The 19234-nt window shown below is 42.7% G+C and overlaps 2 protein-coding genes across 2 annotated transcripts; one reads left to right on the top strand and one right to left on the bottom strand.

The window, feature by feature from the left end:
• The first annotated feature begins 119 nt into the window (after positions 1–119).
• GSDMB (gasdermin B) lies at positions 120–12682 on the top strand. The gene is given in 8 exon segments (XM_059670900.1): positions 120–671; positions 1800–2053; positions 4621–4789; positions 6152–6178; positions 6883–7043; positions 7166–7304; positions 7674–7744; positions 8166–12682. Coding segments are annotated over 6 exon segments (648 nt in total). The 5' UTR covers positions 120–671; positions 1800–2053; positions 4621–4740; the 3' UTR covers positions 8367–12682.
• ZPBP2 (zona pellucida binding protein 2) lies at positions 11513–18683 on the bottom strand. The gene is made up of 8 exons (XM_059670899.1): positions 18396–18683; positions 18193–18258; positions 16628–16753; positions 15596–15757; positions 14612–14830; positions 13986–14068; positions 12293–12473; positions 11513–11607 (listed from the first exon to the last, which is right to left on the bottom strand). Exons 1-8 carry the CDS (start codon positions 18442–18444, stop codon positions 11513–11515), a joined length of 981 nt encoding a protein of 326 aa, XP_059526882.1. The 5' UTR covers positions 18445–18683.
• Positions 18684–19234: the final 551 nt, after the last annotated feature.

Here is a 19234-nt window from a genome sequence, read left to right as displayed (position 1 = left end):
ATTTTTTCTCTTTATTGATTAAGGTATTCCATATGTGTCCTTATCCCCCCACTGCCCCCCTACCCCCCCCCATGCCCTCACCCCCCTGTTGTCTGTGTCCATTGGTTAGGTTTATATGTATTCATACAAGTCCTTCGGTTGATCTCGCCCCGATTCCTTCTTTTTGACCTTGCCTGTCTCTACAGGTGTTACTGTTGCTCTTTGAGTCATCAGTGTTACCAACCATTGCATGGCATCTGGGTACCTGGTTCTGGTTAGATCACCCTCGTATCCCTAACAGCCGTAGCCATTGCCTGCTGGCACTTGGTTGATACCACCCATATTCTATTTATTCCAAACTCACTGAATTGCATGGCCTAGTGTGCCTTGTTCGGCACCATTCCCTGGCCCAAACTCACCTAATCAACTAGAATATATATCAGTTAGAGATAAAGCTATACATACGCCAGCTGCTCCCTGTGTTCAAAAGGAGAAAAGGGTTTCTTACCTTTGGCCTTCCCGGCCTCCAGCTCAGCCATAATGTGGCTTATCTAAAGGTCTGATAGGTGGGGCACCTAGCTCTACCCAGCTTTCCAGCTCCTTTCAATTCCCTTGTTATAGCTTCCTCAGACACAGTGGCCAGGAATTGCACAGAGATCTTACAAAGGGGATTCTCACAACCTCCATTTCTGGTGAGTAGTTGAGGACAGAGGAGAGGTGGGTGGCACCTGACATGGGCCTGTGGGCCCTGGGCACACTGCCTTTCCAGACACCCAGAAGAATTCCTAGGTTGGGAGTGAGTTGAGAGCTGGACACCATGATGGGGGCAGGGACAGGAAAGAAAGCCTGGGTGAGCAGGTGCCTGGCCAGCCAGCGGGACTTAAGGGAAGGCGGTCAGAGGAAAGATGGGGAATGGAGCCCTGGCCCCAGGAGGGACGCCAAGGAGCCCTGAGGAAAGGGAAAGAGATCTTAAAAGAAAGGAGTTGTTGAGTGATTGATGGAAGGGGAGAGAGTAAGAAGTATTTAGAGATAAAGTGGTGGGGACTAAGAGCTGCTGCTGAATAGAAACGGGGAGGGAGCAGCTGTGTCAGACTGGACTGGTGACGAGCCTGTGGAGGGTCCCACAGAGCAGGGGAGATAGAGCGCTACAGAGGCCAACTTTAGACCAGGAGAGGATGAAGGGGAGAGTGGGTGGGGGGAGATGCCCCAGACGGAATTGTGGAATTCATTTTAGTTTATCCAGTGTAAGGGGACCCTTCAGAGGGTGACCTGACACTGAGGAGAGAGGACCTGGAGGTGGGCTGGCCAGGGCGCCCAGCTCCAAGCCACTCTTGCACTCAATCCCCTCTCTTTTGTTTCCTTCTGAGGCCGACTCGTTGGGAAATGGTTGGTTCTTCATGCTTCTTCATGGAGATCATGACTGCCTTGCAGCACATAGGAAGGGAGGGAGGCCCAGGAGTCAGAACCAAAGGAAGAAGTAATCATTTGCCCCTCATTCCTTTCTGGGTCCTCTGCTTATCAACACTGGGGAGAGTCTAGGGGATGGAGGGCCTGCCTTCCCACCCCTCAAGGTCCCTCTGGACAAGGGGACAGCTATGCTGTGGGAGATGCAGAAAACAGGTCCTAGTTTCCATTTAGGGCAATCACTGCTCCATCCTTCCTCCAGAAGGATTCCATGAGGGGCAGAAACAGGAAAGGCAAATAATCCCAAGTCCTGGTTGTCCTAGAGCCTTTGGATCTTCCTTGACCCCAACCTGCCTAGGGCAGATTAAAAACCTGAGCTAGTATCTCCCAAACTGAAATTGGCTTCCTTTTCCCAGTTGGTCCAGGCACAACGCCCAGCGTATTTAAGACAATCACAAGAGCTGTGGTCCAGGAGTTGGATGCTGGAGGCGATATGATTGAAGTCAGAAGCGTCCTTGATGCTGACAAGTTTCATTGTTTCTGTCTGGGGATGGGGATGAATACACGCCTTTACTACAGAACAGCCCTCACCCTGGAGGACATACTGGAGAGTGACGAGGGTGAAGGGCAGTGTGATGAGCTGGATTCTGGGCTTCCCGGTCATTATGAGGTACAGGAGAGATGACCAGCCAGGAAACTTTGCCCCCTCCTACTGCGCCCCACCCTCAACTCCCCACTGCCAGCAACCCAGTCAACCAGTCAACAAAGACACTGTAGAATTTGTATGAACACATCCACACACCTCAGTTTAAGAAATGCACAGAAGAGCTGTATGCGAGATGGGAATGGAGAAGTGGAAATTTATTTTATTTTTTAAATATATTTTATTGATTTTTTATAGAGAGGAAGGGAGAAGGATAGAGAGTTAGAAACATCAATGAGAGAGAAACATCGATCAGCTGCCTCCTGAACACCCCCTACTGGGGATGTGCCCACAACCAAGGTACATGCCCTTGACCGGAATCAAACCTGGGACCCTTCAGTCTGCAGGCCGATGCTCTATCCACTGAACCAAACTGGTTAGGGGTATTTTTCTTTTTTTAAAAAAATATATTTTTATTGATTTCAGAGAGGAAGGGAGAGGGAGAGAGAGAGAGAAACATCAACGATGAGAGAGAATCATTGATTGGCTGCCTCATGTACGCCCCACACTGGGGATCAAGCCCACAACCCGGGCATGTGCCCTGACTGGGAATTGAACCCTGACTACCTAGTGCAGTGATGGCGAACCTATGACACGCGTGCCAAAGGTGACATGCAAACTCATTTTTTTGGTTGATTTTTCTTTGTTAAATGGCATTTAAATATATAAAATAAATATCAAAAATACAAGTCTTTGTTTTACTATGGTTGCAAATATCAAAAAATTTCTACATGTGACATGGCACCAGAGTTAAGTTAGGGTTTTTCAAAATGCTGACACGCCGAGCTCAAAAGGTTCGCCATCACTGATAGTGCATAGGTCGACGCTCAACCACTGAGCCACACCGGTCGGGCGGAAACTTATTTTTCTTGGAAACTATTCATAAATAGTCTTTCTTTCCCAATTTTCCCTTTGTAAATAATTTGTTTTAAAATTAGCTGATGTCTTCTCATGTGCTTACATGTTTATCACTTAAGCGGGTACAGAAATGGAGGTCATTTGCTTAGTGGTTAAGAAAACACGCAGGCTTCAGAGCTGGGGACATGTGGTTTCTAAGCCTGGCTCCACCACTTACCAGCTGGGTGACCTCTGAACAAGTTTGTTTTCTCATCTGTCAACTTGAGCAAGACTGTTGCAAAAATCCAATGAGATAAATTACGTAAATCATTTATCACAGTGCCTGCACAGAGGAACACTCAAAGTTCACCAGGTCATTCTGCTGTGGCGGTCATGATTCTCCCTTCGTGTTCCCTGGAGATCATGACTAAGTAGCTGGTGAGCAGAACTCACCAAGGGCTGGAGGGGGCTCCTAGAGGAGTATGTTCCACCCCCTGCCTCCACACTTAGCTCTTCTTGGGGTTTTCTGGATTTGAGAAGCCCCAGGGTGAGTGTTGTTGAACCCTCACTTGAAGACATGACAAGTGTCTCACACCTCACGGAGAGGAGTTTTACAGCTCAGATGACTCGAATGTCGCCCATTTGGGTGTCATCCTGAGATGGCAGACAATTCTGACCGTCCCACTGTACAGTTTTAGAGCACCTGCCATGCCAGGCACTGCTGTCACGTGACCCAGAACGGTGTCCAGATTACTTGGAGGCAGCGGCTGTTTTCATATTGGAGTTTACGAAAGCAACCAAGGTGTTTTGCCACGATCATAAAAATTTGACTAAGTCAGTTTAACTTCCTTAAAGGGAAAGTCTGTTTGCATAAAACTTTCAGAGGCAGAGGTGAAACCAAACTTTAAAAAAAATCCATAGGAATGAAGTGAATTGGTCATTTGAATTGATTTTTAGCAACTTGGCCTGCTCCCTTTTCAGGTGGGTTATTTCATTTTCTTTAACTACATGGTGCCCCTGGTGTTGTTAAAGCATGCGTAGGGGTTGTTTGTTTGTTTGTTTTTATTATCTAAAGTCCATACTTCATTGAGATTATCTTAATTTACCTAATATCCCTTTCCTGTTCCAGGACCCCATCCAAGATACCACCTTGTCATATCTCCTTAGGCTCCTTTTGGCTGTGACAGTGTCTCCGACTTTCCTTGTTTTTGATGATCCTGACAGTTTTAAGGGCATATTGTAGGATGCCTCTCTATTGGAATTTGTCTGATGCCTTTTTCTCGTGGTTAGACTGAGATAATAATGGGTTTTGGGAAGGAAGACCATAGAGGTAGAGCTATTCTCCTTACACTATATCAAGGGTATGGACGATCAAATTGACTTTCACTATTGATGTTTACCTTGGTCACCTGGCTGAGGTAGTGTTCATCATGTCTCCCCTATAAAATTAGTCTTTTATCCCCCTTTCTATGCTGTACTCTTTGTGTGCATAAGGCTTGCTTTTTCTTTTCTCTCTGATAAAGTACATGCAAACTGCTACATTGATCAAGATAAAAAAGGGGGCTGAGACATTGGTGTCGCACATACAAGACTGATTCCAGGCACTATTTCCACTTCTGTCATGTCTCACCAGTTCCAAAATGCGTTTTTCTCTGGAAATCCAGAGATCACTGTGACCGCTATCCTTCTCTTTCCAGGTTCAAAGGCTGCGTTCCAAGCTGTGGCTGTGGTAGACTCAACAGGGGAGTCGACAGTGAAATTACGCAGGGGAATTAGTCGAAGGGGCCTTCCAAGAGTCCCACAAGCATAATATCACGATGTTGTGGCCCAGGATATCCAGCCATATCTGGATTCCCTCCAGGACAGGTGAGGCTGGAGGTGGGCAGCAGTGGGGAGACGGAAAAGGAGAAGCCCCAAGGGCATCTGGGTGGGGGCAGCCTCACTCCCACCCACTCCTTTACTCCGGCATGCCGTACTCTTCTTCTCCACCTTCAGGAAGCTGTCTCGTTCTCCCAGGATCAGGAAATCTTCTGATGCCCTCAATTCACTCACATCCCTGCTGCCCTCCAGGGTGACTGATTTCTCTGGCTTGGACCGAAACGTACTGGTTTCAAGAGGCCGCTTTCCTCTGTTTTCTTATACTGAGTTGCCCAAATCTGTATTTGTGCTTATTTCAGTCTCTGGGTTTATTGCCAGCACTCAGTAAGAGAGCTGGAGGGAAGCGCAGTGAAATTAAAGCACCCCTGTAGCACATTTTCTGCACAGAAAGTGCCACCACCCCACCCACCTGGGTGGCTCCAAGTGCCACAGAGTCTGATAGCTGAGGTGCTTCCAAGGGACTTCAAGGACATCACCAGCCTTCCCCTCAGCAGTTGTTTTGGTGCTGGTGGTGCAGTTTTCTTCCTCTGCTGGACTTGTTGGAAACCGTGGAGCAGCTCAGGAAAGGGGGCCCCATGGCTCTCCTGGGTGAGCCCTCCCTGAATGGATGGATGCCTTTGTTTTTCCTTTTTTAATTAAAAAGTGGAAGGCTTACAGTGAAATTTTTCTGATCCTTGGAACTACCTCTCCTTACCGTAGTACTGTTGAGGAGGAGTCTTTGGAATTTTTCTAAGGAAGCCCAGTGTTTTTCTAGAAGGCCTGTTTTCTGTTTTTAAAAAAATATATTTTTTATTGATTTCAGAGAGGAAAGGAGAGGGAGAGAGAGATAAAAACATTAATGATGAGAGAGAATCATTGATTGTCTGCCTCCTGCACGCCCCATACTGGGGGATCAAGCCTGCAATCCAGGCATGTGCCCCTACCAGGAATTGAACCATGACTTCCTGGTTTAAAAGTTACAGGTTCAGTCCTGGCAAGGCCTTGCTAGCTTGGAGGAGTGAATCTCTGTCATCCTATGTGCCGGAACAGAAGAGTCAGGAGATAGATCCCAGGCCCTGCTCTGACACATGTTTGCTGAGCACTGGCAGGATGGTACACCTTCTCTGGGCTTGTTTCTTTTTCAATCATCTATGCATAGTCCTCTGGCTGCCTATCTCTGAGGATGTGGAAATGGGTCTGCAAATATAGTGCTTGTCATTTACACACAAGGAGGAGGACACAGGCTCCCTGGTATGGGCAGTGAGGGCCCAGAGTCCAGGAATGAAAACTTTAATCACTGGGAAGAGAATATCAACAGGGGGCTGCAGGTGACCTCAGTACTCTCCGAGATGACTTTTCCTTTCTTTGCAGAGGAAGATGGTGGTTCATCTTGTTTAGGTAAGGATGGGAGCCAGCTATGTTCAGGGTGGCTGCACCCTTCACCCTTGAGCCCTCTGGCCTCAAGGACTGGAGCTCAGGTGGGGTGGCTGAGTATGTATGTGTGTGGGTTGGGGCGGGGGAGAGCTTGAGGGGAGAAAGGTAGGTCAGGGCCCAAAGCAGGTTTTAGCATTAGTCTGGGGGTTGCATCTGTCCCCTCTAAGCAAACACATTGGTTGTGCATAGACATCACCTAGGGGAACTTTAAAAGTAGTGTTGCCCAAGTGCCACCTCCAGAAATTCTGATTTAATTGATCTGGGGGTATGGCCTGGGCATCAGGATTTTTAAAATCACTTTCCAGGTGATTCTCATGTACAGACAAGGCTAAGAACCACCGCTCTAACTTATTCGAAATCCTCACTACTCTTAGTGTGATCTCAAGGCTTCACTTTGGAAGGTAAGGACTCAATAAGCTTTGATTTCCGGGAGGTGGAGAAGAATTTGGGGGTGGTACTAGACTGGGGGTGAGCTAGGGAGATGGAAGTGGGGTCAGCGGGCAGCAGTGATGGTGGGTGTTTGAGAAGAAAGGTGCTTCATTTTAACAGGAAAGGATTAGAGGAAGACACAGAAGTGTTCTCCAGAAGAAACATAGACGAAGAGTAGGGTCCTGGTAATGGAGCTTGTTGGGCTGGGTAGGTTGGGTTCTTAACTGCTGCCTCTATAGGAAAGTCTTTGAACTTGGAGGATTTAAGAAACATGAAGGAGAAGGTGCAGGACACAGTGAGTGGTCTCCGGGATCTGACTGAAGAGGAGCGAGAAGATGTGCTAAGCGACCTCACTCAGTGCCTCACCACAGACGAGGAGCTGAAGGATCTAGATGAAAAAGTAAGAGACCCAAGAAAGAACTTGGGCAGCGAGAGGGAGAAGGCTAGGTGGAGGGCAGCGGACACACTGCAGACAATCTGCTTTACTGGGATTTGTGCTCATCTCCCATCTCCTGGCCATAGGTGTCTAAAGTCCTGACCTCCGATGAGCTGTAGATGGAGGGCACAGCAGGTCCTCTCCTGAGTAGCCTTTTTAATGCTGCTGGCCTCTTGGTTGAGGCACGCGTAGAAGCCATTCTGGAGTTCCTGGAAGCCTTGAAGGGTGAGGAGGAGTCTGGATGGATGCTGATGTGGAGGACATGCTGAGCAGAGGGGTTGTGGGGACCAAATCTTGGCAGGAGAGTGTTACACACTGCCTTTACCTCTTGTGAGGAATAAACCATCACATTTCAGAAAGTGGCCATTTCCCCAGACCAGGGGTTGAGGGACTGCCTCCTCTTCCCCCTTGGCACGGTCTCTGACCTCCTGGAGGCTAAGAGGGAAATAGGAGCCACAGCAGGAGCCCATTTGGAAATACTCCCATCTCGCACTCCCAGGAGCTCTCTGGAACCTCTTCTCAGGCTTGTCTTGGGTCTGATCAGACACTGCAGCCCTGTCCCACTATGTGCCTCTCCCTTTTTTTTACCCTCAGAGCTGTCTGAGGAGAAGGAGCTTATGGCTGAGACCCTAAAGAAGGGGACCCTGCCCCTGATGAAGGACCAGGTAAGAGAGTCTGGGCTGAGGGCCAGGCCTTAGTAGAAGTGAATGCCCATGCTTTCAAGGGACCCAGAAGTCCCAGGATTCTGTCCCTCCTGACTTTGTAGTTCTTTGTCAGCTGATGTCCATCAAGCTGGTTTGTGGCATATAGTTTCTGGGACAATTAGGAATGTGCAAGAGAGGGGGGTGTGTAACTGTTAGTCCCAGGAGGCAGTTGGTACCATCTTAAGTGCCAAACTGATTGGTTAGCAGTACCTGTCACTCTGCTGAGAGTATCAGGCTCTCCAGGCCCGCAGGAAAGAGGGCCCTCCTGGATGACTGTGTCTGCCGTGGGCTCAGGGTTCAGGAGTGTGGGTGGCCAAGTATTAGCCATTGCTGGTATATTTCTATGTTTCTAGCTTTTACAGTCTGGTGGGTTTCCTTCCAGGTGGAGTCTGTCCTGGAGCAGAGCTGGGGTGAGCAGCCCTGTGATGTGGGCTGTGCCCTTGAGACGCTCTATGCCCTCTATGTTGCTGTCTCCATCCTGCTGCAGCTGAGTGAGAAGCCTGCCTCTGTGCCTTCCTGTTCGCTCTTTGTTTTTTGTTTTTTTCAATCCTCACCCGAGAATATTTTTTCCATTACTTTCTAGAGAGAGCAGAAGGGAGGGAGTAGGTGAGGAGAGAGAGACAAACATCAACGTGAGAGACACATTGATTGATTGCCTCCTGCATGTGCCCCTAAGGGGACTGGGGAACCTGCAACCAAGGTATATGCCCTTGATCAGGAATCGAACCCAAGACCCTTTGGTCTGCAGGCTGATGCTGTAACCATTGAGTGAACTTAGCTTTTTAACCATTCTCCCCACACACCTCTGGGTGCTCCCCTCCCAGTCCATCCTCACCCCCACACCTTCCCCAAGTCACCAGAATGAGGTCTTTAGAACAAGCACCTGGCTCTTCTTCAATACATCCCGTTCCCCACATGATAATGTACAAACCCAGACTGGATTGTATGCATAGAATTCTGATTAAAAGTGGAAGATTGATCATATTTATTTCCTCTCCTTCTTGAAACTTCACTTAATGACAGTAAAGCAATAGAAAAGACATAAACCCACAAGAATAAAAGGAGTGAGGCAGCAGGTAAGGGATTTCAACACATCTTTGGAAGCTAGAAAGTCATTAAAGGAGTGCAAGCCGGGAGGTGCAGGGCTGAGGGGTGCCTTTTAGTTCTATTTAATATTTTTTAAGACAATGTAATTAAAAGTAAAAGACATATGCTTGTTATAAAGGATTTCAAATATTTCTCAAAGTCAAAGTTGATCCTCTTTTCCATCTAATATACAACCACTATTCACATTTTGGGGTATGTTAACATTTTTCCTGTGCAACAGCTTTTAAAATGGTAATTTAAACATGAAGCTAGCCCTAGCCGGATTGGCTCAGTGGATACAGCGTCAGCCTGCAGACTGAGAGGTCTCGGGTTTGATTCTGGTCAAGGGCACATGCCTAGGTTGTGGACTTGATCCCCAGTTAGGAGGCGTGCAGGAGGCAGCCGATCAATGATTCTCTCTCATCATTGATGTTTCTATCTCTCCCTCTCCCTTCCTCTCTGAAATCCATAAAAATATATTTAAAAAATAAATTAAAAAAATAAACATGAAGCTAGGGTGATATAACATAGATTTATTTTGTATCTTTTGAACTAGAGTTATTTTTTCTTTTAAGTTTGTAAAAATATTATATGCAACAGGAATTCTCATAAGTGCTGTTGGGAGTATATATTGGTCAACCACTTTGGAAGACTAACAGTATCTACCAAAACTAAACATATGCCTATGACCCAGCAACTCCACTTCCAAGGTATATACCCAAGAGAAATGAGTGTGCATATTCACCAAAAGACACGCATATACAAAAACGTTAATATAAGAGGCAAGCTAAAAACTCTTCAAATGTCCAATAACATTAGGATGGATACATATATTGTGCTATATTTATACAATAAAAAAGAACAAATTACTACTATACATAACAACATGGACTCTCACAGACATAATGCTGAGCAAATGAAAGAACATTGGTTTTTTAAATTTATTGATTTTAGAGAAAGGAAGAGAGAGAGAGAGAGAGAGAGAGAGAGAGAGAGAGAGAGAGAGAGAGAGAGAAACATCCATTTGTACTTCCACTTATTTATGCATTCATTGGTTGTTTCTTGTATGTGCTCTGACCTGGGATCGAACCCACAACCTTGGCTTATCAGGACAATGCTTTAACCAACTGAGTTAGGCCAGGGCAAAACACTCAAAAAGCATGTACTTACTGACAAGATATAGAAGCTCAAGCCAAAATATAAGTGAAAAGGAGACCTAGGAGATAAATGAAGTATCAGAACACTAATACAATTTTACCCCAGGTAAAGGGGGTTGAGATCTGCAAATCTGAGTAAGTTGGGGCTTCAGTTTGGCCAGCCTTGTAGTCCTGAAGTCAAGGCCAAGGACCCATCCAAGAGGGGAGTCTAATAAAAGCAGACATTCTCCGTATTAAACTGGAATCTCATTACGGTAAGGGTGAACTATCAGTAAACCCACAGCCCTGGTCTCACCTGCAGGAAACTGTGGGGAAGATTTTTGGGATTGAGTGAAGAAGAGGTTTATAAAAAAAGACAAAAGTTCTGAAATATTGTGGCCGTAGGCTAGTCCTTTCACAGAACTTAGCCTGCATTTTCATCATCTGGGTGTTTCAGAGTATCTCAAATTGCAGACTTAGTTTATGAGGGAACAGGATTGGTTGTGTACCCAGATACCTGTCAGAACTAAACACCAATCTTTTCTGGAGGAAGTTATTTTCATTTCCACAGAAAACATTTAAAGGGACAAGAGTGGTTCCCAGTAAAAAATAACAAAGCATACAAGGAAATGTAAGAATAAGCAGAAACAACAAACAGCTCAGACATAGATCCTCATGCATAAACAGACACTTGATATATGGGAGAAGTATCATTACAGATTAGTGGGCAAAGGCTAGACTTTTCCTTTATTTTTTTTACTAGCATTGCAGGAAATGTTAAAGGGAGTGCTTTAAGAAGAAATTGAGAGAGAGAGGAACATATGTCAAGGCTAGACTTTTCAATAAATGGTCCAGGACAATTGGGTAACCACATGGATAAAAAATGAAATTTGATTCCTACCACCCAGCATATCTAAAAATTCCAGGTATATTTCAGACCTAAATGTGAAAGGCAAAATTATAACTATATTAACATTAAAGACTTTTGTTCAATCAAAGATATAAAGAAGTGCCCTAGCTGGTTTCACTTAGTGGATAGAGCATCAGCCTGCAGACAAAAAAAAAGAACTGTTTGCTTCTAAATACAAAAATAATATATATGCCTTTATATTGTATAAGTGATTTCAAGCAAATTAATATATGGAAAGTACAAAGTTTTTATTGTATTATACTTTGCTACTCTTCTTGACCTTAATATAGTCTTAGGCACAGAGCAACAGATTCAGTTTGTAAACAAAACATTTCATTAAAAATCATCCACTAAATACACATTCCTTTGTACAATGGAGATATTAGATTAAATGCCTTCTTAGAAATGCCATGTCAACTATCTTTTTTTTCTTTTTTAGTTTCTAAAATGTATGTTTTCCAACGTTTTGGTCTCATTGAACTTTCTTAATGGAACTATGATGCTCTGGGATGTGAACAAATCTTATGTCCCCCACTTCCACAAGCAAGTAGCAATGCTTTCACCTCTAGTCTTCATATTGCAATTTTCGTTTGAAGTTTATGGACAAAATTTAGCTCCGTAGGCAAGGATGGAAATGCAAGTGTGACAAGTAACATCAGCAGCAGGACTAAAAGTCCCAGGACTACAAACCACTGCAGAGGAAAACACATGGAGTAGATTATTATAATTTCAAATAGAGGTATTTTATACCAATAGTATAAAGCTGCCTTTAATAACACATCATTTCTAAACCTATGATATATTGAGTAATGTTCTGTCAAGTAAGTTATAGAGAATATTTACGAATTTCAAACATTGTAATTTAATAATTTTAAAGGCAGGAGAAAGTTAGAATCCCATCTTTCCCATTAGTATCAGCATTTTATAGTATCTTCTGCAGTGCCCCATTTATGAGTTCCTATGCCTAATTCTCTAGTTCCTAATTCCAATTCTGTTTTCTAGGTAGGACCATTCTGTGTTCCTTCACAGTATAGTAGCTTAAGTCAGAACACTATAGAAATGTCCTGTAATATAAAGGAGTATATTAGGAAGAATTAATACAGATGAAGATAATTATATTTAGAAATTTGGTCTTTGAATTTTTACTTTTCTTTGGTTAAATATGACTTTTTTTGTAAGAGGATTGCTATAAAGATTCAATTCAATTATCCTAAGTGAATTATTAATTTGTTCTTCTGACTAAGTACCCTAAATAGTTATATATATATATATATAATATAATTTTTATTACATTTATTGGAGTTGGTTAATAAAATTATATAGGTTTCAGGTATACAATTCTATAATACATCATCTGTAGATATTTATTATAATTACCGCAACAGGTAGCACAATTACTGTGTAGACCTTCATTTTTCCCAAAGCCTGGACGACAGCTATCCATACGTGCCATTTGAAAACTGTGGTCTATAAAATGCATAGCTGGTAGAGTTTTATTATAGCCATGGTAGAAAATAAATGCTTGGCTTCGGAAAAATTCTGCTATTCGATCTCTTGCCTATATTTTAAAATAGCAGTGAAAAATACAATGACTAAACTGTGAAGCAATTTCTCCTCCTGCATCAGAGGCAATGAAACGTACTATCAGCACACTCACGCCATCCATGTTTTACACAAAAGATGAATTCCTGAAAAGTTATGTTAATACTAAAATTAGCCTTGACCTTATCAACTATTATCAATTCATATGTAAACTGGTTAAGAAAAATTAACGAGATTAATAAGCACTTATTTTGAATTATTTGCAGCATGTCTATTCCATTTTTAGATAATATTTATTATTTCTAATTCCAAAGAACCAAGTAAAATGGAAACTAAACGTTTTCTCTAATCAGCATTATAAACTAATGAATAAATTTTATTTTATTTTTTTAAGCATAGAGTTTAATAAGGACTAATATAAACACAGTGCTTCCCATAACCCATGCACAATATAAAGGTTATGGGCTCAGGAACTAGACCAGGAAGGAGTGTGAAGGGATTTTTTTAGACTATGTCTTTAGCCTCTGAGGATGGCCGAGGAGACAGCTACTATTATGATCACTAGAGGCCCGGTGCATGAATTCGTGCACAGGTGAGGTCCCTCAGCCTGGCCAGATCAGGGCCAATCGGGCCGGCCGGCCAGGGGAAGGGACCGCAAGACATTGGCCAGCCATGGGAGGTTGGCTGTGGGAGTGCACTGACTACCAGGGGGCAGCTTCTGCATTGAGTGTCTGCTCCCTGGTGGTCAGTGTGCATCATAGCTACTGGCCAGTCATCTGGTCGTCTGGTCATCCGGTCCTAATGGTCACTTAGGCTTTTATACACAGTGGGGCCTTGACTTACAAGTTTAATTCGTTACGTGACGGAGCTCATAACTCAAATTACTCATATGTCAAATCAAAAAGTGAACGAGTGAGACACGTGATGCTGGGCTGATGTTGTGGCGTTCACTGTGACGTTCGCTGCGCCAACTAGCAGTGGGGTATCTGAAGCTGGCTCGTAACCCGAATTTTAGCTCGCAACTCAAAGCAAAAAATCGGCCGAGAGACGGCTTGTATCTCAAAAAACTCGTTAATCGGGACACTCGTAAGTCAAGGCCACACTGTATATCGATCATAGATACAGTTTTGAAAGAACCACTGGTTTAACCTAGGATGACCTGATTGTGAGGTTGTTCTTCCAGCTACTGCTTAGTTAACATTTGGGGGACAAAAACCATTTTCTGTCACTGAAAAATATATATTAACTTAGGGAGCTATATAATATTCCATATGTACTATTCCAAAACAAAGCATCTTGAAATAGCCAAGACTCACAATCTCAGTATAAATAGCCAAAATCAAAAGTCAATAATACTTTATATTTAAGCTTTTAAAATAAAAGAATAATTTAAGTCTACTTCTGTAGAATGTCTTTATTATCGATAAATATTCACAACATGGAGAAATAGATTTTTGAATTAGTTAGAAAAATTTTAAATAGCTTTATTGACTATTTAAATACGTTCCCCTTATAATGAAATTCTCACCTGGAGGATATTATAATTAGTGATATCTTCACAGTCTACAGCTTCATTGCATGCACTTTTCCACTGTGGTACAAAAGCATGAACTAGAAAGGAAAAATGACATCTTCACAAAAGGATTCTAAAACGTTCCAAAAATTCCAATAAAGCTCTAAATACTGAACTCAGTATGACTGGGTGCATGGGTTGAATCTATCTGATCCCAGTAATAAAGTTGCACAAACTAAATTTATGCATTATGATTTTACTCCATCTGGGGGCTAATGGAAGTAACTACAAGGCTTTAAAATAAATAGAAATAAAATAAATAAAAATAAAGTTATTTTGGTTCCTCCCTTTTATTAAGTTCTCCAAAATCCAATATAAAATTCTGTAAAAAGCTATGGTAAATTTTAGCTGCATAGTTAAAAACCATATTTATAAAAATAAGGAACCATATATCACAATTGAAGGTAAATACTGTAATGTGTTAATTTTTTTAACCATTAAAGACTAACTATATACTTTAGTGCTTAATAAACATTTAAGGCCTACTATTTGTAAGATAGCTCACCATTAATATGATAATTAGTTTTATAATCTGTCATGGTTCAAGATTAAACTCATAAAATTAAAGAAAATTTTTTTACCTTGAAAGGCTATAAATAATTCAGGTATGATGCCATGTTTTGGAAGTTTGACAAAATGGCATTTATATGATGGTTGTTTGATATGGCAAGACAAATCAGAAATTAAATTATTCAAGATTTTCTTAAGCACTGTAAAAAGCTGTTCATTGTATCTTCCTACACAAGATTTTGTGGTAAAACGTACGGCCATCTGATATGAATAATCAGGTTCCCGATAGGCTTAAAGGAAGATGAGAATAAAAACAATTGTGCCTAGCATTAATTATCTGTAACAATTTTCAAATAACATGTAATAGTAAATTCATCAATCTTACAAATCAGCATACATACTTAACAATAAAATGTTTTATCAGTTTGCTCTCATAAAACTATACAAAACTAATAACTAAATGAAAAAAATGTTATTTTCATTTGATATATTATCTACTCAGTACACATAAAAAAATGGCTTTGGTGGGCTGGCTATATATATATATATATGTTAACAGTATCAAGGAAAAAATAAGATTGGGGGAGGGTCTTCATTGGCAGAGTGTCATTGTTGTCAGAATAGCCAATGAAAGCGATCATTAATTTGCTTTTATAGGATTAAACATCAGTTTTTAAGATACCTGTCAAAATTATGACAAAGTAGATTGCATACCTAAACAGTGGGAAGTGGGAGGCTGAAAGGGGATAATTTAGTATACACTATCTTGACATTAATTTAAGAGTTTGCCTGGTCAAATAAAACCAGAATACTCTGTAAATCATAATGATTATATAGGGTGTCCCAAAAAATGTATACACACACTTAGAATAATTATAAAGGCAGTGTTTATTAAAATACATTTTATTTTCAAAATTGAGCTATCAGCTGTTAAAGTGCATGTACATTTTTTGGGCATACCCTGGATATGACAGAATCATTTTCACTAAAGAAACCATATACTTAATTCTTATCCAAGCTAAGTATATTAAGTTAAAATGTGCCTATATTCTTACCAAACATCATAAAGTAATATCTATTCTTTACCATCTTTTCTTTTTGGGTTTGTACTTTGATAAGCTTATAAGAAAGAGTACATGTATAAAGTCCAGATAAAGACTCCATAAAATCTTTCACCATCAGCTTTCCTGTTTTAGTTATATTTATTCGATAATTTCCTAAACAGAAATAGTAAATTACTTAGTTATTTAATATATAACAATTCAAACATTATTTAGTAAGCTTAGGGTTACAAGTAAATACAAAAATGTAAAATTTAATGGACAGTTTTAACTTTAAGAATTCAACAAAATCTTAATTCTGTCATATTACTCTTTGCAGAACTATATGAGATAAGTACAGCTTTGAAATAGGTTTTGGTTTTCTTTAATTCATTTCTTGATGCATCTAATTTCAATTGGTTTATACGAATAATTCAGTAAATAAAATTACACTGTCCTGTAATGCTATACAATTTATTCACATAAGACATAAATTAATATTTATAATCCATGGCACTCTTCTAATATAATAAAAATTACATATTAGATACCTCATCTCCTTTTACAGGTGCTATGAGGATAAATTTTAGGTTTTATAAAATTTTTGAACTAATACAACTCTGGGAAGTGGGGTGTAAAAATTACTGCTTCAGTTTCTACATAAGGAGATAATAAGGCACAGACCAAGATATATCATTTATCTAAGTGTGGAGCAAGTGGAATTGCAATTAAAATTCAGCCCAGCTGTTGTAGCTCAGTGGTTGAGCATTGACCTATCAACCAGGAGGTCACAGTTTGATTCCTGGTCAGGGCACATGCCCAGGTTGAGGGCTCAATCCCTAGTGTGGGGCATGCAGGAGGCAGCCAATCAATGATTCTCTCTCATCATTGATGTTTCTATCTCGCTCTCCCTCTCCCTTCCTCTCTGAAACCAATAAAATATATATTTTAAAAAATTAAATTTCAATTTTTTCATTCTAATAAGTGATAGTGCTTTTCTAAAAAGTGTTCACATCATTAAAAAGGTATTAAAATCAAATAATTTACCTGTTAATGGCTTTTCATCAGGCCCAATCCATAAGTAGGTAGGGTCCACTGTTTCTTTTTTAGCAAGGTGTATATCCATACAGACAAGGAATGGGCTATTATGGTGTAATTCTACATATATCTTCACTGTGACAAGATAAAATAACAGATAACTACATTATATAGCAAAATTAACTTAATAAGTGCAATACCTACCATTTTGTCCCAAAGATACTCTGATTACTTCTTTTCAGATTTCACTATTTTTAAAATCAGCGTATCATTCATGATAAGATTTAGAATGCTAAAGCCCTTTGTGTTTTTCATATTTGTTTTTGTTTTTTTTTAAATCCTCACCCAAGGATATTTTCCCATTGATTTTTAGATAGACTGGAAGAGAGAGAGAAATATCATATCGAAGTGAAGAAACATGGATTGGTTGTCTCCTGCACATCTCTAACCAAGGCCCAGGCAGGGGAGGAGCCTGCAACCGAGGTAGGTGCCCTCCCCCCCCCCCCAATCAAACCAGGGACCCTTCTGCCTGCGCCTGCGCAGACCTTCTATCCACTGATCCAAGCCGGCTAGGGCTCTTTCTCATAGGTTTTAAAACTCTAGACTACTAGTCAATACTTTTCTTTTTCTGTAATATTATAGTTTTGCTTATAAAAATGTACACAATAAAATGTACAAATTCAGAACTCACTGCAATCATAATTATTTGAAGGGTTAGTGGAATCAATTTAAAGATCAGAAAAGGACTTGGGCTTGGTTGCGAAACTATTTTAGATGATAATTGTCACCCCTAAAGGAAACTTGATATTTAACTATAAATGTCCTCTAATTGGGAACAATAATTAATCCTATATGGGGCATACTAGGTTGATTTTCTGCAATTAACCTATTCCGTTTCAGACTTGGTGGAAGCAGCAATAATCTGCTTGGAACCAATGTGGCCCAAGATATTAATTTTAAAGCCTATTGAATCCCAGGTTCTGAACATATAAAGAAGACACTGTCCTACAATTTGGTGGTGTCAGGGAGGGGCAGAGCTCCAAACAATGAGAGATTCCAAACATGAGAAATGCTATGAACCGGCCCAAAGTTATCTAAAGTTAGCCATTTGACTAGTGTTCGGGGGAATGTGGGAAAGTTCCATCACAGCGATAAAGGGCATTTGAGCTGAACCTTAAAAGATGTTGTAGGAGGAGTTCTAGATAAGAAGGCGGAGCGAGAAGAGTGTTCCAGAGAGAGAGACTTCCAGTCCTGGAAAGGACTCCTCTGAGTGGGCCTGGTGCGTTGCAAAGCAGCAGAGACACCTGGAAGTGAGGTGGCATCAGCGAAAGCGATCGGGACCGAATCCTAGTTCCTTATCCTTACGAGACGTGGGGCTGGAGGCCAGGTGACGCGACTAAGGCGCAGTAGGGTAGCTGTCAGGACGGCGCGAGGCAACCTTCAGCCAGTGCAGCAAAGCCCACGCGAGACGGTCACTAAGCCTTCGCTGCCTTTCCCTCCACGGGAACAACTGTAGCAGGTCCACGGCACCCGGCTCTTCTGCTAGACTGTGCAGGTGGCGAGGTCTTTATTACCTGTGTGCACTAGCTTGCCGTACACGAAGCCTTTCTCAGTGAATTCGGAAAAACGCTGCCATCCCACTGCGGAGGAAAGAAACCACTGACATTTTAGGTCGAAGAGGAGCCAGGGGCTCAGAGTGGGACAGGGCGGGGCGAAGCGAAGCGGGGAGGACAGGCCAGAGGGGAGAGTCCTGGAGGCCGGGCGGGAGTTTGCCCACCTCTGGTGAGGTACCAGAGCACCGCGGAGACTAAGACCCACGCTCGCATCGCCTCGCAGGGGCTAGCGTCCCCCAGGGCTGGGCGCTGAGGGGCCTGCAACTTCCTATCTCGGCCCCGCCCAACGCCTCCCCATCCCCCCTCCACTGGGCGGAGCAAACCGCCGGGGTCACGCCGGGGGGCGGGGCGAGAGGGATCTGGGCACGCGCACTGGAGGCCAGCGCCCCGCCCCCTCGTGCGCGTGCGCACGTGGCCTGCGTCATGTGGAAGCTTCGCGCCTCCCGTCTGGCGCCATTCCTCCCCCCCTCCACGGCGCGCTGGGCGACCTACTCCTCGGAGCAGCCCTTGCCGGAAGGAAAGAGGACGGGAAAAGAACCCCAGGCTTGGCGTGTGGGCCACTTCCTTAGGCTAGGGGCCGAAGAGTTCGATGAGAAGAACACCGCGGGTCCTCAGTATGGCGGTGGGGTAGGGCGGGCTGGGCATGCGATTATATTAGGCCCCGGGGAAGGGAGAAAGAAGCTTGCGAGAACTTCCTCCTCACAGGGAACGGAGAGCATTTCCTATGTCGTTTTTCTCGTGAACAGTGTCTGAAACCGTGCCACAACCTTTTTCAAAGTCGTAGACTCATTTTGTACCCAACTGCATTTTTCTACCCACGAGACGAAAAAGGTGTTTCCATGCCTTCCCACTCCAGAGGAACGTCTACTCTTCGCTTTCAGCTTCCCCAAGGGACAGGCGAGACCGGGCATGCCGATCTGTGCGGTCACCTTGCTCTGAGACATGGGCGCTATGGCCGGGCCAGAGCCCAAAGCCGCTTTCCCTGTGGGGATGGAGAAGGCGA

Source organism: Myotis daubentonii, chromosome 16 (genome assembly GCF_963259705.1).
Source record: "Myotis daubentonii chromosome 16, mMyoDau2.1, whole genome shotgun sequence".
In the NCBI taxonomy this organism is placed as follows: Eukaryota; Metazoa; Chordata; class Mammalia; order Chiroptera; family Vespertilionidae; genus Myotis; species Myotis daubentonii.
This window is presented reverse-complemented; position numbering and strand designations above follow the sequence as displayed.

What these genes read in the sequence shown, in the direction of transcription:
- ZPBP2 (XM_059670899.1), bottom strand. Translation starts at nt 18,444, where the DNA reads ATGCGAGCGTGGGTCTTAGTCTCCGCGGTGCTCTGGTACCTCACCAGA. An exon ending in CGGCAAGCTAGTGCACACAG is followed by an intron (nt 16,754 to 18,192) that starts GTAATAAAGACC and finishes ATCTTGTCACAG; the next exon opens with TGAAGATATATGTAGAATTA. An exon ending in TAATTGTGCTACCTGTTGCG is followed by an intron (nt 11,608 to 12,292) that starts GTAATTATAATA and finishes TTTCCTCTGCAG; the next exon opens with TGGTTTGTAGTCCTGGGACT.